Consider the following 25401-nt stretch of genomic DNA (forward strand, 5'->3'; position numbering starts at 1 on the left):
AGGAGTAATCTTTTGATGTTCGGCCACCTGGGGGGTTTTTTGGTTTGCTTTTTTGTAAAACTCCTATATATCCAGGCTCCTCCCTGACCTCTTTGAAACAGTCCCTCAGAGCCATCTGGAAAGCCGTATCCCAGGCTTGAGTCCTCAGGAATAACCCCGACTAAAACATAACTCTCAACTTTTAGGTTGTGTTTTTTTCCCTTGGACAGAATCATTCACAACTTCTTCCCGTGAGTTTAGGGATCTGTGTCCCTGAGGCTCGTCATGACCACTGGTGGGCTGGCGTCAGCTGGCACCTTTATCTGGGGGAGCTGAGAGGAGGGACATTTGCCGGGGTTCTTGTCTGCGACCTCAGGGAGCCCACAGTCCTGAGATGCCCGACCCCTCTGTGGGGTGCAGGTGACCAGTGGGCAGACGGAGCCCAGAGCAGCCTCTGCGGTGGCCCAGAAGCACCGGGGAAAGTAGACACGGTCCCTTCATCCCACAGGGGGGCGCAGACCCCAGCAGGGGGAGATGGATGCCCAGCGCGTGGTGCAGGGCGGGGCCACAGCAGCAGTGCCCCGCGGCCACAGACAGGACTGCCACGCGGCCACGGCCGCAGGTGTCCCCGTGGAAGGGCAGCCACAGCCAGGACCAGGTGCAACCGTGGACAGGCCCACGGATGCCAGTGTGGAAACCCACAGGAGACCACACTCCTGTCTGCCGGACCAGGAGGCCCCGAAACCCCAGCCAGGGAGCTTTGTCACCTGTCCTGTGCAAAGGAGCAAGAAAGAAACACCCGTGGGATCTTCCCCAGTGAACCCCCAAAACTGTACCTACTCAGAACTGAATAGGACACACTGTTTTTTTAAATTGAACTATAGTTGATTTACAATGTGTTAGGTTCAGGGGTACAGCATAGTGATTCAGTGACACTGTTTCCACATTCTTTTCCATTATACGTTGTTACAAGATACTGAGTATATTTCGCTGTGCTATACAGTAGGACCTTGTTGTGTGTCTAGTTTATATATAGTAGTATCTATCTGTTATTCCCAAACTCCTAATTTATCCCTTCCCCCCTTCCCCTTTTGGTAAGCCTAAATTTGTTTTCTATGTCTCTGGGTGGGTCTATTTCTGTTCTTTAAAAAAATGATACAAAATGACGCACTATTGTATTTCTGCCCTCCTGGGAAAGGCAACGCATGAGATACATTTGTGCTGCGGAGAAGGAAACGTCTCACACTTCGCTCAGAGTGTGGGCGGAGGTTTCCCCATCCCCTGTAAGTGGAGGATGGAGGTGTCATTCTCTGAGCCTCCCCCCGAGAAAACACTTGTTTCTGTGCTCACAACGCTTCTCACACCAGGGGGGTGTGGCTTCCACACGGCGAGTTTCTCCGATTCATAGTGGACAGCGGGCGGTGTCCCAGCATCCTTGGTGACCCTGAGTTCCCCGGGGTTAGCGCAGACCCCTCAGGGTCAGGGATCAGCCCCGCAAGACCGGCCACACTTCAGCCAAATGTTAGGGACGCACAGGGTAAGTTATGGGGTGAAAGGGCTCCCCTGCCCTCTCCAAGGGCACATCTCCCTCCCAGCACCTCCGTGAGTTCACCAGCCGGAAGCTCTCCAAACCCCATCGTTGAGGGTTTTACGGAGGGTCCACGGTGGATTAAATCACTGAGCAGGGCTGATTAATTCAATCTCCGGCCCCTGTCCCCTCCCCGGAGGTCAGAGGGTGGGGCTGAAATTCCAACCCTCTAACCGCAGGGTTGGTTCCCCTGGCAACCAGCCCCATCCTGAAGGCATCCAGGGGCCCCTGTTGAGTTGAAAAGGACTTATTATGAATAACAAAAAAGTGTTTCTCCCCCCCCATCCCCCCCCCACCCCTCCCCGTCCCTCAGGACATCCCGAGGGTTTTAGGAGCTCTGTGACAGGAACCAGGGCAGAGAACATATATTTCTTTTCTTTTCTTTTTCTTCCAGGCATTTCACACACCTCTCACCCCCTGCCTCTGGCAATCATCAATCTGTTCTCTGTATCTGTGAATTTGTTGGGGTTTTTCTGTTTGTTTTAGGTTACACATGTAAGTGATAACGTGCAGTATTTGTCTTTCTCTGTCTGACTTACTTCACTCAGTATGATCATCTCTAGGTCCGTCCATGTTGCTGCAAATGGCATTATTTCATTCTTTTTGTGGTTGAGTAATATTCCATTATATATATAGAGAGAGAGAGAGATGATAGAGATAGATACAGATGATAAATGATAGGTAGACAGATGATAGATAGGTAGGTAGATAGATGATAGATGATAGACATAGATGATAAATGATAGATGATAGGTAGGTAGGTAGATAGATGATAGACGATAGATGATAGGTAGACGATAGTATAGATAGATATAGATGATAAATAAAAGATAGGTAGATAGATGATAGATATAGATGATAAATGATGGATAGGTAGATAGATAGATAAATGATGTAGATAGATATAGATGATAAATGATGGATAGGTAGATAGATGATAGGTAGGTAGGTAGACAGATGATAGACGATAGATGATAGATGATATAGATAGATATAGATGATAAATGATAGGTAGATAGATAAATGATATAGATAGATATAGATAAATAAATGATAGGTAGACAGATGATAGATAGATAGATAGATATCGCTTTCTCTTTACCCCTTCCTCTGTCGATGGACACTTAGGCTGTTTATGTATCTCGGCTATTGTAAATAGAGCTGCTATAAACATGGAGATGCAGACGTCTCTTCGAGATCCTGACTATTTATTCTTTACATAAAAGCCCAGAAGAGTGGGATTGCTGGACCGTCCAGTATATTTCATATTTTATCACCACGTAACATCATTTTCTAGATTCTTTCCATCATGACTGCCGAAGCCCCGCTTATCCCGCCTCGACTGTTAAAGCCACACTGTCATCCAGTGGAAACTGGCGTTCTTTCATCCAAATCCAAGGCTGTTTTCCGATCACCAAAATGAAGAGGGGAAAATGTCATTAAGACATGTCGACAGGGATAGCAGGACATTCGAAGGCAAGAGAAAAGAAGTTTTTTTAAAAATACCCATCACCTCGAGTGCACGTATAATACGTTGATTTTGGTACAAGCCATTGCAGCTCCCAAGCCTGTGCTGGAGAATCCCAGGGCCTTTCTGTAAAAGGGATTCCTGACACTTCTGTGCATTTTTTCTTTTGGGTGACTGCACAGATAAGACTTCTTGAACCTGGAGACAAGAGAAGTGGGGTTTTCTTCTGGTTTTCCAGTGGTTGCAATGAAATCCCACCCAGACCTTGGTGCTGAGCCTATGGTCCCCTCTTAGGAGACCAGGCAGTGTCTAGCCTGGAGGGCCTGGCAGTCTGTCTGTCTCAAGGCTCCACTGCTCGCCCAGAGGGAGGAGTGGAGGACACTGGTCTGAATTTTTGCCGTATCAGGTAGACAGAGAGGGTTTCCTGGGCCAGCGGGGTCAGGCCAAGGATGAGGAGGGGGAGGTGGACCCACAGGCTGACCTTGTTAGATAGTTGCAGCTGGAATTGTGTCTCCCCCCAGAGTCCTATGTTGAAGCCCTAAACCCCAGGACTTCAGAATTGGCTGTATTCAGAGATAAGGTCTTTAAAGAAGTGATGAAGGTACAATGAGGTCACTAGGGTGGGTCCTGATCCCATAGGACTGGTGTCCTTATAAGAAGAGGAGATCAGGACACAGACACACACAGAGGGACGACCACGTGAGGGCACAGGGAGAAGACAGCCGTCTACACGTTCAGGAGAGAGGCCTCGGGAGGGACCAGCCCTGCTGACCCTTGGATCTCAGACTCCAGCCTCCGGGACAGGGAGACATAAATGTCTGTTGTTTAAGCCCGACCCCCCTGCCCCAGTCTGGGTTACTTGTTACAGCAGCCCTAGCTGACGAATACAACATCTGTCCACCTCAGTGATGATTCTAGAGCCAACTTGTTTCCTGAATCACAGCTAAAATCCACATGCAGGCAACTCTCAGGAATATCTAATGCTTACCCCGTTGATGGGACTAGAGTCTGGAAATCTCCACGCACTTCCCCCAGAAAAGCCTGGTCTGAAGCAGAGGGCATTGTGCCCACCTGGGACATACAGTCAGGGGATTCCAGATGACCACACATCTCGGCTCTGTGACCCCAGGGGAGGATCGTCTGCAGCCTCAGGTCCCCGGGAGACGGAGGGCTGCTTCCCTGGGCAGTGCCGGCCCCTTGCTCCCGAGGAGGGGGCTTAAGCGTCCAAGCAGCACAGACTAGCCCTCCTCTGTCTTCCAGGATTCAGTGGGCATCTTGCTGTACAGCCCCCTTCTGAGTGCAGTGCACACACCGGCCATGTCAGCTCCCCTCCAACCACCCCTGGGGGGGCTTGTAGAAACGCAGCTGCTCTGACCCCAGAGGCACCTGCTGAATCAGAACCTCTGGGCAGGGGGACACAAGCCTTCCCGGGGCACTCCAGTGTGTGAGACCCCCTCTTTTCACCCCAGTGAGTGAGGAGAAGGGAAACACTGCATGATTCCCAACTCGAGGGAAGAAACATGGACCAGGACACGAGGGGTTCAACGGTGGAGACACAATTAAAACCTCCAGGGTGGGGCTCCCCTGGTGGCTCAGTGGTTAAGAATCCGCCTGCCAATGCAGGGGACACGGGTTCGAGCCCTGGTCCGGGAAGATCCCACAGGCCGCGGAGCAACTAAGCCCGTGCGCCACAACTACTGAGCCTGCGCTCTAGAGCCCGCGAGCCACAACGACTGAGCCCATGTGCCACAACTGCTGAAGCCCGTGAGCCTAGAGGCTGTGCTCCGCAACAAGAGAAGCCACCGCGATGAGAAGCCCACGCACCGCAATGAAGAGTAGCCCCCGCTCACCGCAACTAGAGAAAACCTGCACACAGCAGCAAAGACCCAACACAGCCAAACATAAATAAATTAATTACTTAAAATAAATAAATAAATAAAAGCCTCTCGCAGCCCAGAAACAAGGTCCCAGGTCCAGGCGTGCAGTCCACCCTGAAATCTTCCTCAGGGAAAGGTGACTTCTGGGGTTCCTGCTCTCCCACTTCCAAGCCCCGCACCACAGCTCTGACCCAGGAATGACCTTCCCAGACGGGAACAATCACATAACGCCCACCTCCCGGCTTCCAGGGAAGAGAGTGGCCTTACCGCAGCTGGAAACCTCGCCCCAAATTGCAACACCTACATCCTACAGAGAGGAGACAATTAGCAATGTTGTCTTGAGAATGATGGGGGAACGGGTTGCTGAGCTCAAAAACAGGGTGAGAGTCCTTCTGTGTTTGCAAACCCTTAGCGGGCTGCCTGCAATGTGTGTTGTATTCTAGCTTAGTGTTTGTTCACTAATAAAAGTGTTTTCTTTCCATTTCTATCTTTGTGGAGGAATTTTCTGGGGGTGGGGAGAGATTTTGTTAAATTATAAATCCCCAACACCACACACACACACACACACACACACACACACACACACACACACACACACACACACACACACGGACTCCAGGTATATCTGATCAAGTTTATTTACTGCACCCTGCAGAGAGAGACAAGATAAACTCAATGCCGGCCTGAAAAAAAAAAAGAAAAAAACAACTAGATCTCAATAATCTAGAAATCTAGATACATCCTGTATGTGAAGCTTGAGGGCATCAAACTAACATTGTCCACTATCTCCACAAATATCAGCAAGCTGTTTACATCTCACCGTACTTCTCATGCCAACATTTTTTTCTTTTTATTTCAATATAAAAAATAATAATAATGCACACTCAGCGGGGAATGTTTCAAATGTTCATGCAGGGTTTTTACATTCAAATATCTCTTAGAAGTGATGTCCTGAGTGTGGACTCAGGAATTAAAACAGAGTCTGCTTAATAAAATGCCTCAGTGGTTGCAAAGAGGGTTTTTCCCTTTTGGAGCAAGAGCCGGGTGGCTGGTTGGTGTTGGTAACGCAGAATTCCTTTTGTACCTGGGGGTGCCATGCCTCACCTGCTGGGTACGTGTGCCGCGTAGCAAAAGATCTGAGGAACCACTCAGGTGCAAGTAGTAATGGCGAGAGGGCAGGACTGGGTGGGCACATGCGAAGGAAGGTGGTCTCAGGCCGTTGGCTGTCCTTCCTTACGATTTAAGTGAACCGTGACAACGTGCCAGGTGAGAGCAAGAACAAGCCCAACCAACAGTCTGCCACCTATAGGGAATCCGCCTTCAAGCCCTTGCATATCGACAGAGATGGGATGCATTGGTTGGATGGTTGGGGTGTTGGGTGACCCCAGACACCAGCATCCTCGGTTCTGGGGAGTTCCCTTCACAGTGGTTTTTAGTCCCTGAGATGTTGTCCTGGGTCCTACAATGTCAACGTAGATTTTGATGTTGGCTTTTGAGTTTGCACCCCCTCAGAACCTCACGTATGAGTCGTCACTCATCACAAACGTAAAATCCCCGAGAGAGACCACCTCGCCGTCCTGGGGGGGCTGGCGAGGGAGCTGGCCGGCCTCCCCGGTGGCCTCTTCCTCCTCTGTCTGCCGGTACACAGGGCTCGTCACTGCTGTCATGGGCATCTCTGCCAGCTGGACCACCGCGGCCTCTTCCGGGATGGACTCCTGCTCCCCGTCTTCCATCTTATTCAAGTGAGCCACGTTCTGCGTGTCCTTGATCCACTCCTGCCAGGATGAAACATCGTGACTCAGGCTCCGTGCAGCAAACCCCTCCCCTCGGGGCCCGTGCATCCCCGGGACCCTGGCAGCCTCCCTCCGGAGGGGATGCCACCCACAGCAGAACAAAAAAGCTCTCATGTTTAGCATCTTGGCATAGAGCTTGTGGTTTCAGACCTTCCTTTTGTCATCAGCCTCAAAGCGCTGGCCTGTGGTCACTCCTCACACATGAGGACTGCCTGAAGGGCTTTTCTGGAACCCAAAACAGGAAACACAGATTCCTCTCCCCCACCCCCACCCCGCAGGTATGTTCTCTGAGATGGGGGTGACTTTTCAGAAGGAGGATTATCACTCAGCAGGTCCAGGGGGCCCAGATGCTGAATTCTAACAAGTGCCCTGGGGTTTCCTGACGCTGGCCGGAAGCACATCTGGAATAGGGTCTTCCACGAGTGACTCCTCTGTCCCCTATGACATCTCCCTTCCCCGGCCCAGCCTCCCCCGTCTCCTTCTTCCAGCCCCAAGTATTGAAAAACTTCCGATTTCCTGTCCTAAGCTCTGCTGTAACCCCCTCTCCTCTCCCTTGAAAGGAACTGGGACACCCCCAAATATGTCGCTTTGGCACAAGGATTATTTTCAGCTGAAGGCAATGGAGAATGAACCGCTGCAGAGAGGATTCTCTGCTCTCCGTTTATCCTCCCTAGAAGCAGGGCATAAATGTCCCTTTTGGAAAGGAAATGTACATTTGTAAACGGTCACCCCGACCCTTCCAACTCCAGAGACGACACTTATCACCTGGGAGAACTTGAGTCTGCATAAAATCTTACTAAAGAACCCTTATTTCTCATGCATTTCCTAGTCACCTTCTCATATCTTGCCTGCCACCCACAAGTCCCCAACCCCTTTTCTTTTACTTGGTCTCTCCTCCACACTCTATCACCCTTTGTTAAAATGGCACATCACCCCCCAGGTCTGTAACTACTTCTTGGGGGTTTTCACTTGTTTTCATGTGCATACAAAATAAACCTTTTCTCTTCTTAATCTTTTTCTTTTTCTTTTTTTTTTTTTTTGTCTATTTAATTTGCAGGCATCAGGGACAAAACTTAACAGGATAGAGGAATGTTTTTGTGGGTTTTCTTTCCATTTTTTTCCCCTCTCCTACACCTAAGTAGTTTTAAAATTCACCTTGCTCCTGTGGAAGGTTAAATAGTGCATCCCTTCCAAAATAAAGATATGCCCAAGTGCTAACCCTCAGAACCTGGGAATGGGACTTGATTTGGAAATAGGGTCGTTACAGATGTGATGAAGTGAAGGGTCTGAGATGAGGTCCCCCTGGAGGAGGGTGGCCCTACATCCAATGACAGGGTCCTTCTAAGACACAGAAGAGGAGAGACACAGACACAGACGAGAAGCCCCGTGAAGACGGAGGCAGAGACGGGAGGGATGCGGCCACAAACCCAGGGACGCTTGGAGGCCCCAGAAGCTGGAAGAGGCAGGAGGGACCCTCCCCTGGAACCTCTGGAGGGAGTGCGGCCCTGGGACCCCTTGATCTCAGATGTCTGGTCCCCAGGACTGGGCGAGGATGAATGTGTGGTGTGTTGAACCCCGCAGTTTGTAGCAGCCGCAGGGAACTGGCATAACTCTGATCCCAGGGTCCTATAAAATCCACGCCTGGGGGTCCACTGCCTGGCAATCTCCTGGGGACGGGGGCGCTGATCCCCTCTCTCTCATTCCTCCCAACTCCTCCTCAGCCCCCCTTTAAGCATTTATCACATGAATGAAATAACAACCATAAAGTTTGAAAAAGGAAGTGTAGGTTTTGTTGTCAGCCCTGCAGAGGGAACAGATTAAGAACACAACTTCCTGATGAGATCAGAAAGCGATTAGGCTGGAAAATCCCGTAGGGGGGGCCGCTGATCTCTGGGGCTGATTTCAAGAGAAGCCACCCTCGGAGGCCCTTGGATCTACTCTCTCTGACCAAAAGAGAAAAGAACATGCTGCTGCTTTCAAATGCAAAAAGGCTCACAGGCATTTAAAGAGGCCGCTGGAATAAAAGCGGGTTTTTAAATGGTGCATAGGGGAGATATTAGGACAGCACAAAGCAAGCCTGTTTTTCATGCCCAAGGAGATGGCGCTTACCTGGAAGTTACCTTGGTGAGACTCAAAGAGCCCAGAGAAGGTGAATCTCGGATCCGGCACACTGGGCATGAGAACCTTCTTAACCCTGAAATGGACATGGAGAGTCTGGTCAGACAGGCTGGCGCCCCTGAGCAGGGCTGTGGACGTCCAGGCGGACAGACGCGCCCCCCCCTCGCCCCGCCATGAGGGGCCCAGGATGGCTGCAGATTTTGACCCCAGAGGCTGCACACCTTGGCGGAATTGCGTCCCCAATTTCAAAACATGTGCCCCACTCCTATCCCCCCAGGTACCCTGCTCCCAGCAGCCACGTGAAGCCCTCACCAGGAATGTGATGTTAGGGGCATGGAGCCCATCTCTGCAAAAGAGCAATTCTTATTACCTAGGAATCACTATTTCTATTGACATTATGGACTGAATTGTGTCCCCACCTCCCCAAATTCATAGCTTGAAACCCTAACCCCTCAATCTGACCGTATCTGGAGGCTGTACTTCTTAGGAGGTGATTAAGGTGAAATGAGGTCATAGACATGGGGTATGAAGGTGCTCAGGATACACCACCCCAAAATATGCCACTTGAGGATATTGTGTATTTGGAGGTGAAGGCACTTGAGAAACAGCAGAGACAGGAGAAGCCCTCTGCCCTCCCCCGTCCACCTAAAACCAGAGCACAAATTTCCCTCTTTACAAAAAAAAAAAAAAAAAAAAAATTCCATTTGTAAAGGTACCCCCCCTCTCCTTTACCAGGAAATGGGCAATGAGTCACATCACTGAGATGGCACCAAGATGCTTCCACATAGACAACCTTTATCTGCCTGTAGTTTCCCCCACACATTTCTTAGTCACCTTCCCACAGTTTACCCACATCCAAACTCCCTTTTCCTTTGTCTTCCTTTTCCACAAATTATTACCTTTTGTTAAAATGGTATAGAAGCCCCCAAATTAACTGCCTTGTTAGGTGTTCACTTCCTTTCTACGAATCTCCATGTGCTTAAAAATATTACATCAGTAAAGAAACATGCATTTTCTTATGTTACTCTGTCTTTGGTCAGTTTAATTTGCAGGCCCCCAGGAAAGAACCTAAGAGGTTCTCATCTAATAAGCTGCTAACCCTATGTGACTGGTGTCCTTAAAAGAAGAGGAGATTAGTACACAGATGCACACAGAGGGACGACCGTGTGAGGACACAGGGAGGAGAGGGCCGTCTGCACACCCAGGAGAGAAGCCTCAGGAGGAACCAGCCCTGCCCACACCTGGACCTCAGATTCAAGCCTCCAGTACTGGGAGAAATAAATGTCTGTTGTTTGAGCACCCCTAGTCTGGGGTGCTTTGTTATGGCAGCCCCAGGAAGATAATACAGTTGATTTCACCACTCGTCGTGAACAGGGACTTCCTTGAAGACAGGACAAGTGTTAGTTTTTTCCAAGAAGTGTACTCCTCAGATTCCCTCAGGGGTGATTTCAGTTTTGTATTAAAAACATCAGACATGTCACCTGTCAACACACTTATCTGACTGCTTCATCTACTCCCTTGCAGAGAAGCATATTGCAGGCATCTGTTTGAGCTGGTCAAAGAGAGAGCAGACTGAAGAAAAAATGGGGCGATTTGCAAGAATTAAGGGAAGATGCTCCACGCTGTATCCAACCACGATGGGACGTCCTTGAAATTGTCTAACTTAGCCTAGCTCAGACCCAGCCTGAGTGGTCCAGAATGGCGGTCCGTGTTTCTCTATTCATCACTCCAGTCGTTGCTATGGAAACCTCATCCTAAGAAACAAAGATGGCACCCACGGCCCTGGGCATCAGTTCCTTCAAACATCATCAAGAAGTAAAAGGCCCAGGCGCAAGTACGTTTAAAGAAAGATGGAAATAGCGGTTGTTAAATTATTGCATGGAAGGTTAATGGGGAGAAATATTTAATATCATATTTTTGAAATGCTTTCTATGGTCTCAAAGAATATTGTTTTGCTGTATCGGTAAATGGATTTACAAACCAGACAAGCTTTCTTCTTGTCCAGCTCTTCTCACGTCACTCACCAAATTGTCTCATTTAATAAATCTCAATAAAAATTAAAAGGTGTTTTAAGTACCTGTCATTGTAACATGACAGGAGGACACAGCTCAATGGGGCATGTGTTTGAAGCAAGGTAACGCTCTGATAGGAATGAGCATTCTTGTATCCTACTGTCTCCACGAGAATATTTGTCAATGAATTCTGCAGATATCTCTGCACCTTTGTCATTATTTCCCTCTCAATTTTCTTGTCATATACCACTGGCAAAGTGTGTATTATAGAGAAAGTGATATTCAGCTAAATAATCATATCAGACAATTCTTTTTTTCCCCCCCAATTCATGGACATATTGGAACCAAAGCCCGTGTGTCTGAGGATTCTGGCAGGGTCATCCTTACCTCCGTAGTTTCCATAAAGGCAGAAGGAGAAGGGAGGCTATCAGGAAGGTGAGCATGCCAGCAGCTAAAATAAAATTTGGGAAAAGGCTGTTTTCCCGGCACAAATCTAAAGCAAAACAGAATGAGGGCTGTAAGTTACCAAGATAATTTCAACATAATACTAGATCACACTCCAAACCCTGCCACCCCCATTTTTTTTTTCCTTTATAAATGTCAGGGTCAGCAAATCTTGATTTTGGTGTGAAATATCCTGGAAAGAGAGACGGTGACACTGGACAGGCAAACATTAGGAAGGAGGGAGTGTAGATTTAACTCACTGCCAGGGGTATTTGAGGATATCAGGGCTTGCTTTGGTCTATCCATATCTATCATCTATCTATCATCTATCTATCTATTTACCTACCTACCTATCTACTTATCTATCTATGATACATATCTGTCTACTTACCTATCCATCTATCTAGCTAACTATCTATCTATCACCTATTATCCATCTATGTCTATCCATCTGTCTATATCTGTCATCTATCTATCATCTATGTATATCTGTCATCTATCATCATCTATCATCTATCAATCTAGCTATCCATTATCACCTATTTATCTATAGATCTCTCTATGCATCTATACCTATATCCATGGAACCACATTCATAAATGACATATTTTTCTTGCTATGTTCATCGAAATAAAAATGAACATTAGTCCAATAATGATGGAAACCAGAAGAAGAATTGCTTCCACCGTGACCTCTGGAGCAGGACTTGGGGTCATCGTGCTTTCAGGTGCCCCATTCCACCCTCCCCCCAACGTAGGGTGCTGGACCATGTTGTACAGCGATGCTGCGTGACATTACCTGTTAGCTTGCCCCTCTGCTGGTGTATCACCTCTGACCAGTCACTTGGATATGTGTCAGAGCCGTAGCTGGACTCCAGCGTTTTCACTCTGGCCCGAAAGAAATAACACTTCTCAGCATCCAAACTGTCGAGCGTGACATTGCAGGTTTTTGCCTCCTTGGACTAGAGGGAAAAAGAGACACGATGACCCATGATTGACCCAGACTTTTTCATCTTCTACCAGGGATTCACACAAGATTCCTCCTTGCAGGATTTCCCTCTCTTGTTTCACTTCCTCTCTCTGCCCAGATCTTTATCCTCCAAACAACAGCAAAAACAAATGTGGCAGCACCTCTACACCTGCCTCCAAAAAGGAAAAAAAATTCGTTATGACAAACATGATGACAGACGCTTTTGAAGAATTACTAAGTTCTTTCCTTTAAAAGAAAGTAATTTTTTAAAATAGAAGTATAGTTGCTGTACAGTATTATATGTTACGGGTGTACAGTATAGTGGTTTACAATTTTTAAGGGTTATACTTCATTTACAGTTATTATAAAATATTGGCTGTATTCCCCAAGTAACTTTTTTTATGAATATAAAAGTAATGCATGCTGCGGCTTCCCTGGTGGCGCAGTGGTTAAGAATCCGCCTGCCAATGCAGGGGACACGGGTTCAATCCCTGGTCTGGGAAGATCCCACATGCCACGGAGCAACTAAGCCCGTGCGCCACAGCTACTGAGCCTGCGCTCTAGAGCCCGCGAGCCACAACTACTGAGCCTGCGTGCCACAACTACTGAAGCCCGTGCACCTAGAGCCCGGGCTCCGCAACAAGAGAAGCCACCGCAATGAGAAGCCCGTGCACCGCAACAAAGAGTAGCCCCCGCTCGCCGCAACTAGAGAAAGCCCACATGCAGCAACAAAGGCCCAACACAGCCAAAAAACTAATTAATTAATTAAAAAAGAAAAAAAAGTAATGCATGCTTCCATGTGAGACTTCAGAAAACACACAGAAAACCACACACACACACACACACACACACACACACAAGGCAAAATAAGACACTTAAAACCCGTCTTTATTCTAGCTCCAAAATACAATCACCATTAACAAATTGATATCATTTCTCTCCTTCCAGGGGTATAGTATTCATTGAACACAATATTTAATGTACGCATTGCTTCTTATCACTAAATATTCTTTAAAATACCTTTTGGTGGTTCTTAAATATTTTATTATAAATGTACCATAATTTGTTCTCCCGCTGTATGCCACACAGGTGGCCCCTGAGTCCATGTACTTATTTTAGATAATGCTTCGATAGACGTCTTTGTGCATACAGCCTCATCCACATTTTGAATTATTCCCCGAGGATTGATTTCTGCAAAGGGAATCAACTGATGAGAATAAGGACCATGACGGAGGTCTTAAAGTTTCCTGATGTTCAACGTCATCAAAAATGACCACATTTTATGATCAGCTATTTAGGAGAACTCCAGTATCCCTCTATTTTTTTTAAACTTTAATTTATTTATATTATCTATTTTTGGCTGCGTTGGGTCTTCGTTGCTGCACACGGGCTTTCTCTAGTTGCGGTGAGCGGGGGCTACTCTTTGTTGCGGTGTGTGGGCTTCTCATTGTTGCAGAGCACGGGCTCTAGGCACGCGGGCTTCAGTAGTTGTAGTTGCGGCACGTGGGCTCAGTAGTTGTGGCTCCCGGGCTTAGTTGCTCTGTGGCATGTGGGATCTTCCCTGACCAGGGCTCGATCCCGTGTCCCCTGCATTGGCAGGCAGAGTCTTAACCGCTGCGTCACCAGGGAAGCCCAGTATCCCTCTATTTTAATGTGTATTTCTTTGATGAGCAGTGATTCTAGTCTACTAATTCCAGCCATTTGTCCGTCTTGTCCCTTTTTGGATGAGTCCCCCCCGCTTCTGTCACATACACCAGGCTCCACAATCACATGACCAAGTCCTTAAAATAAATCTCAATATCTTTGTCTCTGTGTCTCTCCATCTTTCTCCATCGTTCGCATCTTGGGGATACTTACGCACACCTGGCCTGAGAAGACGTCCCTGCCCTCACCTGCCACTCGGTGTCAAAGGTGCTCTTGTGCTGGATTTCATACACGAGACCTTTGTACCACAGGTCAGAGCAAGTCACTGTCACTGCTCCCTGATGCCACTGGAAGCTCAGGTCACTCAGGGATCTGGGTTTCACTAAGAAGGAGAAATAGCACATCTATTGTGACTAACACCTCTACAAAGATAAACATTGCACATCTCTAACATTACAGTGGTAACTGGGCTTGGGTTCACTGTCCCCTGACTGTTCCAATCCCTCCTCTAACACCTTATGAGATTTGGGGTTTCCGTGTCTTTAGTACATTGACAATAGAACTTTTAGCCAGCTCTCCAAGGACCCGTAGGTGTCTCATGGAAAGAGCTCTCTGAAACTGCTTGAAAAACTTTTCTGTATCTGTTATGGGATGAATTGTGTCCCACCAGAAAAAGACACTTTGAAGTCCTGGACTCTAGCACCTCAGAATCTTTGGAAAGAGGATCATTACAGGTGTAATTAATTGTTTAAGATAAGATGAGGTCGTCCTGGAGTAGCGTGAGCCCTAATCCAATATGGGATGTCCTTATAAGAAGAGAAGAGACACAGACACACAGAGGAGAAGCCACATGAAGACGGATGCAGAGACGGGAGGGATGTGGCCAGAAGCCCAGGGATGCCCAGGATTACCAGCAGCTCCCAGGAAGTGAGGGAGAGGCTTGGAGCAGATTCTCCCTCAGAACTTCCAGAAGGAACCAACCCTACCCACATCTCGACTTTGGAACTTCTGGTGTCCAGAACTGGGAGACAATGTTTATTTTAAGCTACCCAATTTCTGATCATTTTTTATGACACGAGGAGACTTATACGATGTCTATGAGGGATTTTTTCAGTAGGGGGTCCATAGCTCTCACGGGATTCTGAGATGCACCTGTGACATCCCATCCCTCAGAAAAGGGGGGGAAAAAAAGAAACACTGCCTCACAGAAGTCCCGACCAAAACATGAATCTTTGGAGAGAGGGTTTCACCACCTTTGTAAGATGTACCCTAATCCAAAACGGACAGTCACCCCTCAAGGTACCAAAGCACGTACGGTAGTTGCTGATCCACAAACTCTTGCTGAGAAGGGGCTGAGTTCCATTCCTGATGGAAAAATGTAGAACTGCATCTTTTTCTACTTTCAGGAGGCACCCGGCAGTGTAACCTTGTTGAAGGGTATACTTGGAGCATGGTCTGTATGCCTCATTGCCGCTTAACCTGTGATTTAAAAAGAGAAAAATTCAGCTATGTAGCATCTTTTTTTTTTATATATATATAATTTTATTTATTTATTTATTTTTGTCTGTGTTGGGTCTTCATTGCTGTGCACGGGCTTTCTCTAGTTGAGGTGAGCGGGGGCTACTCTTCGTTGCGGTGCGCGGGCTTCTCATTGTCGTGGCTTCTCTCGTTGCGGAGCTCGGGCTGTAGGCGCGCAGGCTTCCGTAGTTGTGGCACGTGGGCTCAGTAGTTGTGGCTCGTGAGCTCTAGAGCTCAGGCTCAGTAGTTGTGGCTCACGGGCTTAGCTGCTCTGAGGCGTGTGGGATCTTCCCAGGCCAGGGCTTGAACCCGTGTCCCTTGCATTGGCAGGCAGACTCTTAACCACTGCGCCACCAGGGAAGCCCTGTAGCATCTTAAAAAGAACATCTTAAGGGCCGTTCCTTTGCTCCATGACTCTGTCACTGACTCAGATTAGGTACCATGTCACTCGCTTCAATGACCCCCTTCCCCTTACAACTACAGCAAGACCTGTCGAAACAGAAAAGTACCCCTCTCTCAAATGTTTACACGCCTTGTATGGATCTTGTAGGGCTTGAATTGTGGCCCTCCAAGTGGCATGCCTACGTATCAATACTAACCCCGGAACCTGGGAACAGGACCTCATTAGGAAATAGGATCTTTGCAGATGTGATGCAGTGAAGGGTCTGAGATGAGGTCCTCCTGGATGAGGGTGGCCCTACATCCAATGACGGGGTCCTTCTAAGACACAGAAGAGGAGAGACACAGACACAGAGGAGAAGCCCCGAGAAGACAGAGGCAGAGACGGGAGAGACGCAGCCACAAGCCCAGGGACGCCTGGAGCCCCCAGAAGCTGGAAGAGGCAGGAAGGACCCTCCCCTGGAGCCTCTGGAGGGAGCGCAGCCCTGGGACACCTTGACCTCAGACATCTAGTCTCCAGGATGGGGGAGGATGAATTTTCCTTGTTTTAAGCTGCCCAGTTTTTGGTACTTTGTTGCGGCCGCCCTAGGAAAGTAAGTGACCTGCAGAGTAACCCAGCCCTTGACTCAAGGAGGCATTTTCATTTTATATCGGAGTAGAGCTGATTAACAACGCTGTGATAGCTTCAGGTGCACAGGAAAGTGAGTCAGCCAGGCATATACATGTATCCGTTCTCCCCTCCCATCCAGGCTGCCACATAACATTGAGCAGAGTTCCCTGTGCTATACAGTAGGTCTTTGTTGGTTATCCTTTTTTTTTTTTTTTAATAAAATTTATTTACTTAGTTTTGGCTGCATTGGGTCTTTGTTGCTGTGCACGGCCTTTCTCTAGTTGCGGCAAGCGGGGGCTACTCTTTGTTGCGGTGCATGGGCTTCTCATTGCAGGGGCTTCTCTTGTTGTGGATCACGGGCTCTAGGCGTGTGGGCTTCAGTAGCTGCGGCTCACGAGCTCAGTAATTGTGGCTCGCGGGCTCTAGAGCACAGGCTCAGTAGTTGTGGCGCAAGGGCTTAGCTGTTCTGCGGCATGTGGGATCTTCCCGGACCAGGGCTCGAACCCGTGTCCCCTGCATTGGCAGGCGGATTCTTAACCACTGCGCCACCAGGGAAGTCCCTGGTTATCCTTTTTAAATGTACCAGTGTGTACATGTCATTCCCAAACTCCCTAACTATCCCTTCCAGGAGACACTTTTAATAGGGATGTCCCAAGATTGGGTATATCTTTGAGGCTTCCCTGCAATATTAAGAAGAAGCCTGGGCTTCCCTGGTGGCGCAGTGGTTGAGAGTCTGCCTGCTAATGCAGGGGACACGGGTTCTAGCCCTGGTCTGGGAAGATCCCACATGCCGTGGAGCAACTGGGCCCGTGAGCCACAACTGCTGAGCCTGCGCGTCTGGAGCCTGTGCTCCGCAACGGGAGGGGCCGTGATAGTGAGAGGCCCGCGCACCGCGATGAAGAGTGGCCCCCGCACCACGATGAAGAGTGGCCCCCGCTTGCCACAACTAGAGAAAGCCCTCGCACGAAACAAAGACCCAACACAGCTAAAAATAAATAAATTAAACAAATAAATAGAGTAGCTATTAATTTAAAAAAAAAAAAAAGAAGAAGCCTATAGGACCCAGCGTGAGACCAGCTTATACTCCATCCTTAAGATCTCAAACCCAAGCAGTGACGAGACCAAGAATTATCTCCTTTATGACTAAAGAAACGGATGCGGGACTTCCCTCGTGGTTAAGAATCTGCCTGCCAATGCAGGGGACACGGGTTCGAGCCCTGGTCCAGGAAGATCCCACATGCCCCGGAGCAACTAAGCCCGTGCGCCACAACTACTGAGCCTGTGTTCTAGATCCCGTGAGTCACAACTACTGAAGCCCACATGCCTAGAGCCCGTGCTTCGCAAGAAGAGAATCCACCGCAATGAGAAGCCCGCGCACCGCAACAAAGAGTAGCCCCTGCTCGCCACAACTAGAGAAAGCCCGTGCGCAGCAAGGAAGACCCAACGCAGCCAAAAATAAATAAATTAAATAATTAACTAAAAAAAAGAAAAAAGATATAATCAAATATCTATTTAAAAAAAAAAAAGAATCTAGGTGGTTTCGAGCGTGAGTCAGTCATCACTCCGTTAGAAGGTCTGGGAGCTGCGGCTGCAGCTGTGGTGAGGCCTGAGGGCACACACATTCGCACTTGCACTTTCTGATTCTTCACACGTTCACTTCCTGGGCCTCCCAGTTGCTGACATCTTAGAAGACGAAATATTTTAGCCATAGGCATGGTTTTCCCTTCCTCAGGGCACTTACTTTAGGAGGAATGTCAAATTAGTCCCAGAGTATTCACTTGCATTCCACGTAACCTTCACAGTTTCGAAATTAAAGTTGATGATTTGAAGCTGCAATGCTTCTCCTGGGTAAAAAGAGACAAATAAAGTAGACTTTGAGGCAATGCTGGAAAGAGTGAAATTTGTAAAATGATGTCAGCACTCATGTTATAAGAATGATATAGTGCTTTTTAAAAAAAATTTGATGATATATTTTATTTAACCCTATATATCCAGAATACTATCATTTCAACATGATATCTATCTATATCTATCTATCTCTATTATCTATCTATCTATCTATCTCTATTATCTATGTATCTATCATCTTCATCATCATCATCATCTACTACCTATCTACTATCTATTTATGTATCTATCAATCATCTATCATCTATATCATCTATCTACCTATCTATCATCTAACTTACCATCATCTATCTGTTATCTATGTCATCTATCTGTAATTATCAACAAGATAGTTTATATTCTTACTATGTATCCGGAGTCTGTTATGTGTTTCATACTTATAATACAAGAATGATAGAGTGCTTTAAAGGGACAGAGAAAACCAAGATTCTCACAAACAAACCGGTCATGACTTATGTCAGTAAGAACTGCAGGATCTATGAAGGTCGGTGAGAAAACTCAGTCACTTTGAGAGACAACAGTCAGTGTAAGGTTACAGCTGACTTTCTTCTCATGTTGGCAAGAGGTAATGATCATCGGTTAGTGTGAAGAGTAAACAGTGAGTGCCGACTGTGTGTCCAGCGGCACCACGTTTTGTGGGCACACAGAGAGGAAGTGGACACTGTCCCCCGTCCACCAAAGTCGCTGTCTTACTCAGAACACCACACATGACGAGTCGAGGAAAAGCTCAAGGTCAAGTGAGTCCTTCAATGTTTGCTTTAGACGTTACTTAGGCTCCACACCTGTCAGAATGGCCATCATCAAAAAGACCACAAATAATAAATGTTGGCGAGGGTGTGGAGAAAAGGGAACCCTTGTGCACTGTTGGTGGGGATGTAAATTGGTGCAGCCGCTGTAGAAAACACTATGGCAGTTTCTCTAAAAGATAAAAATAGAGCTCCATAGAATCCAGCAATTCCACTCCTGGGCATTTATCACGAAAAAACGAAAACTCTAATTTGAAAAGATACATGCACCCCAATGTTCATAGCAGTACTACTTGCAATAGCCAAGACATGGAAGCAACCTAAACGTCCATCAACAAAGGAATGGATAAAGAAGACTTGGTACATATATACAATGGAATATTACCCAGCCGTAAAAAAGAATGAAATAATGCCATTTGCAGCAACATGGATGGACCTAGAGATGATCATACTAAGTGAAGTAAGTCAAAGGAAGACAAATATCACATGATATCACTTACATGTGGAATCTAGAATATGACACAAACTAGTGAATGTAACAAAACAGAAGCAGACTCACAGATACAGAGGACAAACTAGTGGTTACAAGTGAGGAGAGGGAAGGGGGGAGGGGCAAGATAGAGGTAGAGGATTAAGAGGTACAAACGATTACGTATAAAATAAATAAGCTACAAGGATATATTGTATAACACAGGGGATATAGCCAATATTTCATAATAACTATAAATGGAGTGTAATGTTTAAAAAATTGTGAATCCCTATGTTGTATACCTGAAACATATATAATATTATAAATCAACTATATCTCAATTTTAAAACTCATATATTTTTATAAATTTATTTATTTGTTTGTTTATTTATTTATTGGCTGTGTTGGGTCTTTGTTGCTGCGCGTGGGCTTTCTCTAGTTGCGGCGAGCCGGGGCTACTCTTCGTTGCGTTGCGTGGGCTTCTCATTGCGGTGGCTTCTCTTGTTGCAGAGCACGGGCTCTAGGCACACGGGCTTCAGTAGTTGTGGCACGCGGGCTCAGTAGTTGCGGCTCGCGGGCTCAGTAGTTGCGGCTTGCGGGCTCTAGAGCGCAGGCTCAGTAGTTGTGACGCAAGGGCTTAGTTGCTCTGCGGCATGTGGGATCTTCCCGGACCAGGGCTCGAACCTGTGTCCCCTGCACTGGCAGGTGGGTGCCTAACCACTGCGCCACCAGGGAAGTCCCAAAACTCATAATATATTTAAACAAAAAGAAAATGTGTAAGTTTTTTCTTCATCCCTTTGAAATATATGTAGAGACTTCTAGAAGTTAGCGAGCTTTTGCCAGATTTGGGACCTAGGCGTATCTCTCTCAAGGGAGCCAACTCTTTGAAAAGCACACATAAACGGCGTGGTGCCCCATTTCTGTGAGGGGCTAGGGGTCTGGCTCCAAGTCGTAAAAGCACCTTCAGTCGTAAAGACAGAAGTTAATTTTTCCTTTGGATAAAGCCAATGATCTGACCCAGGTGGTCCCTCCCACTGGAAGGTGAGTTTAGGAAGAATTACGGTTACAGATGGTGCTGGGACGTCCTCCCGTTTGAGAACGTGGGTGCAGTGGCTGGTGTCCACCTTGCTCTAGAAAAGGGTTTGTGCCTTGCCAATCTCCTTCTCAAAAGGCATGTGCATTAGAGCTCAGTCTTGTTCAATGCTTACTCAGTCATGAAATCGTGTCTCTCTTATCTCTACCTTTGTGGAGAAGAATTCTGGGTTGGCGAGAGATGCCAGTTTTGATTCTATTTCTGCAGTACCATAAGAAACACCTCCATCTCTCCAGAAATTACCCGCCAACCTGGGCCATCGGTGGTTAACAATCCTGGTGGCACCATTGCCACTGAGAGATACCGTCTCATTCCCGTGATTTCACTGTTCCCACCTGAATGTCGGCTCCTGAACGGAAAGAACTCAGGGCCACCAGGACCCGTTGTTGCTTAGAAAGTATGTGCTGATTTCATGGAATATTATGAACTTATTCGGAAATTTTAAGAGATGAAGGTGTAAATGGCAAAGTGTACCAGGACAACCCTGGTGACAAAGGTTGTCTGTACCAAGGCAAGGGCGGTGGGGGGGGAGCTGTCTTTGGGTGTCGATTTCCAACCTTCCTCAAACCCTCCCTGAAAACCCTCTGAAGATCATCATGGGACCACACAGGACACAGCAAAGCAAGAGCAGATTCCATAAAGAGGTGCTCAAGTGTTCTGGGGCGTCTGCAAGAAATGACCACAGACTGAGGGGTAAAACAGCAGGAATTTATCCTCTCTCAATCCTGGAGACCAGACCAGTCTGAGGTCAAGGTGTCCCAGGGCCGCGCTCGCTCCAGAGGCTCCAGGGGAGGGTCCTTCCCGCCTCTTCCAGCTTCTGGGGGCTCCAGGCTTCCCTGGGCTTGTGGTCGCCTCCCTCTGTCTCTGCCTCTGTCTTCCCGGGGCTTCTCCTCTGTGTCTGGGTCTCTCCTCTTCTGTGTCTTAGAAGGACCCTGCCATTGGATGTAGGGCCACCCTCATCCAGGAGGACCTCACCTCAGACCCTTCACTGCATCACATCTGCAAAGACCTTATTTCCACATAAGGTCCCATTCTGAGGTTCCAGGGGTCAGGGCTTGAAAATATCTTTTGGGGGGACACAATTCAATCTTCAACAGGAAGATACCCGACACACAAAGGTTATTTGGACAAGCATCCTAGGCATGTCTGCGCCTGGGACCGTCCTACCTACTCTCTGCTGTGAAAAGGCGGCTGATGGGACTTCCCTGGTGGCACAGTGGTTGAGAATCTGCCTGCCAATGCAGGGGACACGGGTTCGAGCCCTGGTCTGGGAAGATCCCACATGCCGCAGAGCAACTAGGCCCGTGAGCCACAATTACTGAGCCTGCGCGTCTGGAGCCTGTGCTCCGCAACAAGAGAGGCCGCGATGGTGAGAGGCCCGCGCACCGCGATGAAGAGCGGCCCCCGCTCGCCGCAACTGGAGAAAGCCCTCGCACAGAAACGAAGACCCAGCACAGCCAAAAATAAATAAATTAATTTTAAAAAAACAACAACAAAACTCCACTTACTTCTATCATCATTTCAAAAAAAAAAAGAAAAAAAAAGGCGGCTGATGTCAGCAGCATTGCTGGGTGTGCTCTGAGCCCCTCCGTGTGCACGGGGACACACTTGCCCCTGGGGTCCCCGTAAGCTGCACCTGATACCGGCGACATGGCAGAAAAGGTGAAATCAGCATGGCCACGTCTCCTTGGAGCAGTGACAGCCCAAAGGAAGCAGCCACACACAGGGGGCTCGCCCAGCACCTGCAGGGAGCACGCTGGTGTCTGACCACTGCCTCACGTGCAAGTGGCCGCCTCACTGTTCCCCACCCACAGGCTGGTCCCACGTCCCCGAAAAGAACACCGTCCCGACTATCCCGTCGCCCTGACCACACACAAGGAGAGAGAAATAAAATTCATGCTTTATGGCAAGACAAGAAAAACTTAAACATAAAAAATGTTCTCTGCCCTTTGGCCTCCTGTCTCCCCTCGCTGTGCATCGTGTGTCTGCGTGAGGCATCGGCCAGACCTCCCCCATCGGCGGAAATACCTGCTCGGCCATGAAGAGTAACATTTCGCCTGGCGCCACCCAGACACTTCCTTAAAGGCAACGCTCCCTGTTGACCTCGTAAGGGGCCAGGACGACGCTTAGATCTGGAGTGCATAACGGTCACTAATACGTCACTGGATGCACAGCCCTGTGCCTCAAAAACCTTTGGGCGGAACCATTCTCAGAGCTTCCTGAGATGCTCTTCCCATTACCATCCTCAAATTTGGCTTGAATAAAATTTTCCATTTCTTTCTCAGATCGCCTGACTAATTTTTCATCGACAGCGTCTTCCCCCTTAAGAACACTTTTTAGGGCCACCAGGAGCTGTCAGGTCACTTTCGTCCACCGCCTCCCTCCACGCTTCCCGCCCAAACCCAAGCCTGAATCCCTGCTGCGTTTGGGGTAAGCAAGTGGGCTCGGGCGGCAAACGTCTCCCGAGTTATTCCGGGGCGTCAGGACATGTATAGTGTGCCCGCCTTTATCCTTCTTCCATTCCAAGCTCTCCCTTCCCCTTCATCTGCCTCCATCCCCGACTTCCCTGGTCTCCCCGATTCTGCCCGACGCCCCCTCCCTCCTTATGTGCCCCCGATGTGATGAACACGATTCCAGCCCACACGGCTGCTGGTCAGTGAAACAGCCTGGGGATTGTCTGAAGACTCAGGGTGTCTCATTCTGTATGGCTGGTGGGGACACGCTCCCCCCTCACGCCTGAGCCTTTAATGAGCCCCCCCTCCGATCACTCCCACTCACCGCCCCTCGTGCTTCTTTTGACACCGGTTCACCAGGGTTCACGAGGGTTAGGCGTGTTCGGGGCAAACGCGCATTCTCACTAGCCCCATCAGAAACACACAATAGCCTCAGATGGAAATATGATCTGAAAGCCCAATGGAGTCGTGAAGTCTGAATCTGTTGGTTCAAAATGGATCGACGGGGTGGAAACGGCCCCAGAGGGACCTCCCTGCGCAGCTCCGGGACCTCGGGTGGGATGGGGGAGGCTTTCCTAAGACTGTGCCCAGTGGGACCGCAGGTGTTCACACACCTGTCATGACCTCGGGTAAAAGAAAAGCAGGCAAACCACAAAGGCCTTTCGTGAAGCAAGTTCTGCATTTTCCAGGAAGTTCCTACAAAGGTTCTGAGCGAGCCCGGCTTCACAGGGGGATGAGAACCGCCTCGGGTGGGACCCTCTGTCCATCCACGACCTGAACCCCTACCTCTGCCCACGGATGTGCATCAAGTGGGTCAGAATCCAGAACTGGTCTAAAGGGCTCTTTCTTCACTCAAAGTCCACGTGCGCAGTGGTGGCGGGTATAGGGGGGCTGTCAGGAGGAAACTGTGGATGTCAAGGATTGTCTGTGGCCGTGGGGAGCTCCGGTCACAGCCAAACCTCTCCTCCCTCTGCCTTCTGTCGCTGGCAGATGGAGTCCTGGATTCGGCCACGTGAAAACGGAGCATGGGGCATTGCACAGAGCTAGGGAATTATGTAGGTGCCAGCCCTGGGGACATCCCACATCCAGGCTCTCTCACCCTCCTCACCGTGTCCCCTTGATACGCAGTTTGCAACCCCAGGGCTGCAGCAAAGAAGGCCCCTAGGGACCCTTCCCAACCAGGCAGGCGAGAGGCCAGCTCGGACGTGGACGGTCAAGCATGGGGTGATGGCTGGGGACAGTTCAGAAGCTAAATGTCACGAACGTGCCATCACCAGCTCCCATCCGGGCCTCCCCTGAGCTGGAAAGCAAATCAAAGCTGTCTAGTGCAAGACGGGACCAGACCCCTCCCGTCCGCCCCCTCCTGTGGCTGCCTTTTGACAAAGCTTGTAAGGTGATCATGCAGCCTGGAAACAGTTCTCTGGAAAAGCCCCGGGAACCAGGCTCTGAGGACAGAGAGCAAGGTGACACTGATAATCATTCTCAGAAGGCACGGCCAGCCGTGGGATTCACAGATGACCCCGCGGACCGACGGGTGACTGGGGAAGCCCTTGTCTTTCTCGGGGGCACTGCGGCCGCATGATCTCACCACGGGAAGGTAAGTATTAATTTAAACAAAAGCCTTTCACCTCTTTGGAGGCAGACAGAACAACAAAGCAGCCCAGATTCTCAGTTCTGCAGACAAGGGCTCTTCTATTGATTTTTTTTCCATTCAAACCTAATCCTGAACTCACTCAAGAGTGGGTCCTTTGCAACAGGCAAACGGGGCTTTGCCCGAGACTCAGAAACCTGCGTAAGCCCTTGTCACTTTCACAAAGAAAACAGTGCATTTGCAAAAGACACCATAAAAAGAAAAAAGCAGAGATGTTCAAAGAACAGGCATTTCACGCAGACAAATGGCTACATTTGCCAGCTGTTGACTTACCGAGCTCCTTTTCTTCTGAAGCCATCACACGTCCCAGCAGGAAGAGAGCTGAGGCTGCCCAGGGCAGAAAGATACGCCTCATGCTTGAAGGAGGAGAAGTCAGTGAACAGAAGGTCAGCGCCTCCAAGGTCAGCGCCTCAGTTCATCGTACAGAGTCACCCCGTCTTTAAAATGTGGAAAAGAAACTAGGGAAATGACTACAGGAAAGAGTCATGCTTTATTTTAAAAGATGACTCTTGTCAAAAAAAAAAAAAAAGTGCAGGATCATTTTTTCAGCCCCGCCGAGCACTTTTGCAGCCCCGCCGGATACATCTCACTTGAAACATTATCAGATATGATCTACACCCAGGATTCTCACCGTCTGGTGGGTCGTGAGAATCCTGTGTTTG

General features: G+C 48.5%; 1 protein-coding gene across 1 annotated transcript; it reads right to left on the minus strand.

The window, feature by feature from the left end:
• Positions 1-5507: 5507 nt before the first annotated feature.
• Positions 5508-25401, minus strand: CRLF2 (cytokine receptor like factor 2). The gene is made up of 8 exons (XM_082447983.1): positions 25013-25401; positions 18161-18263; positions 15208-15371; positions 14141-14274; positions 12078-12240; positions 11223-11328; positions 8815-8899; positions 5508-6687 (listed from the first exon to the last, which is right to left on the minus strand). The coding sequence occupies exons 1-8, from the start codon at positions 25092-25094 to the stop codon at positions 6421-6423; spliced, it is 1104 nt and encodes a 367-aa protein (XP_082304109.1). The 5' UTR covers positions 25095-25401; the 3' UTR covers positions 5508-6420.

Source organism: Balaenoptera physalus (assembly GCF_965194825.1).
Source record: "Balaenoptera physalus genome assembly, chromosome: Y".
NCBI classification, from domain to species: domain Eukaryota; kingdom Metazoa; phylum Chordata; class Mammalia; order Artiodactyla; family Balaenopteridae; genus Balaenoptera; species Balaenoptera physalus.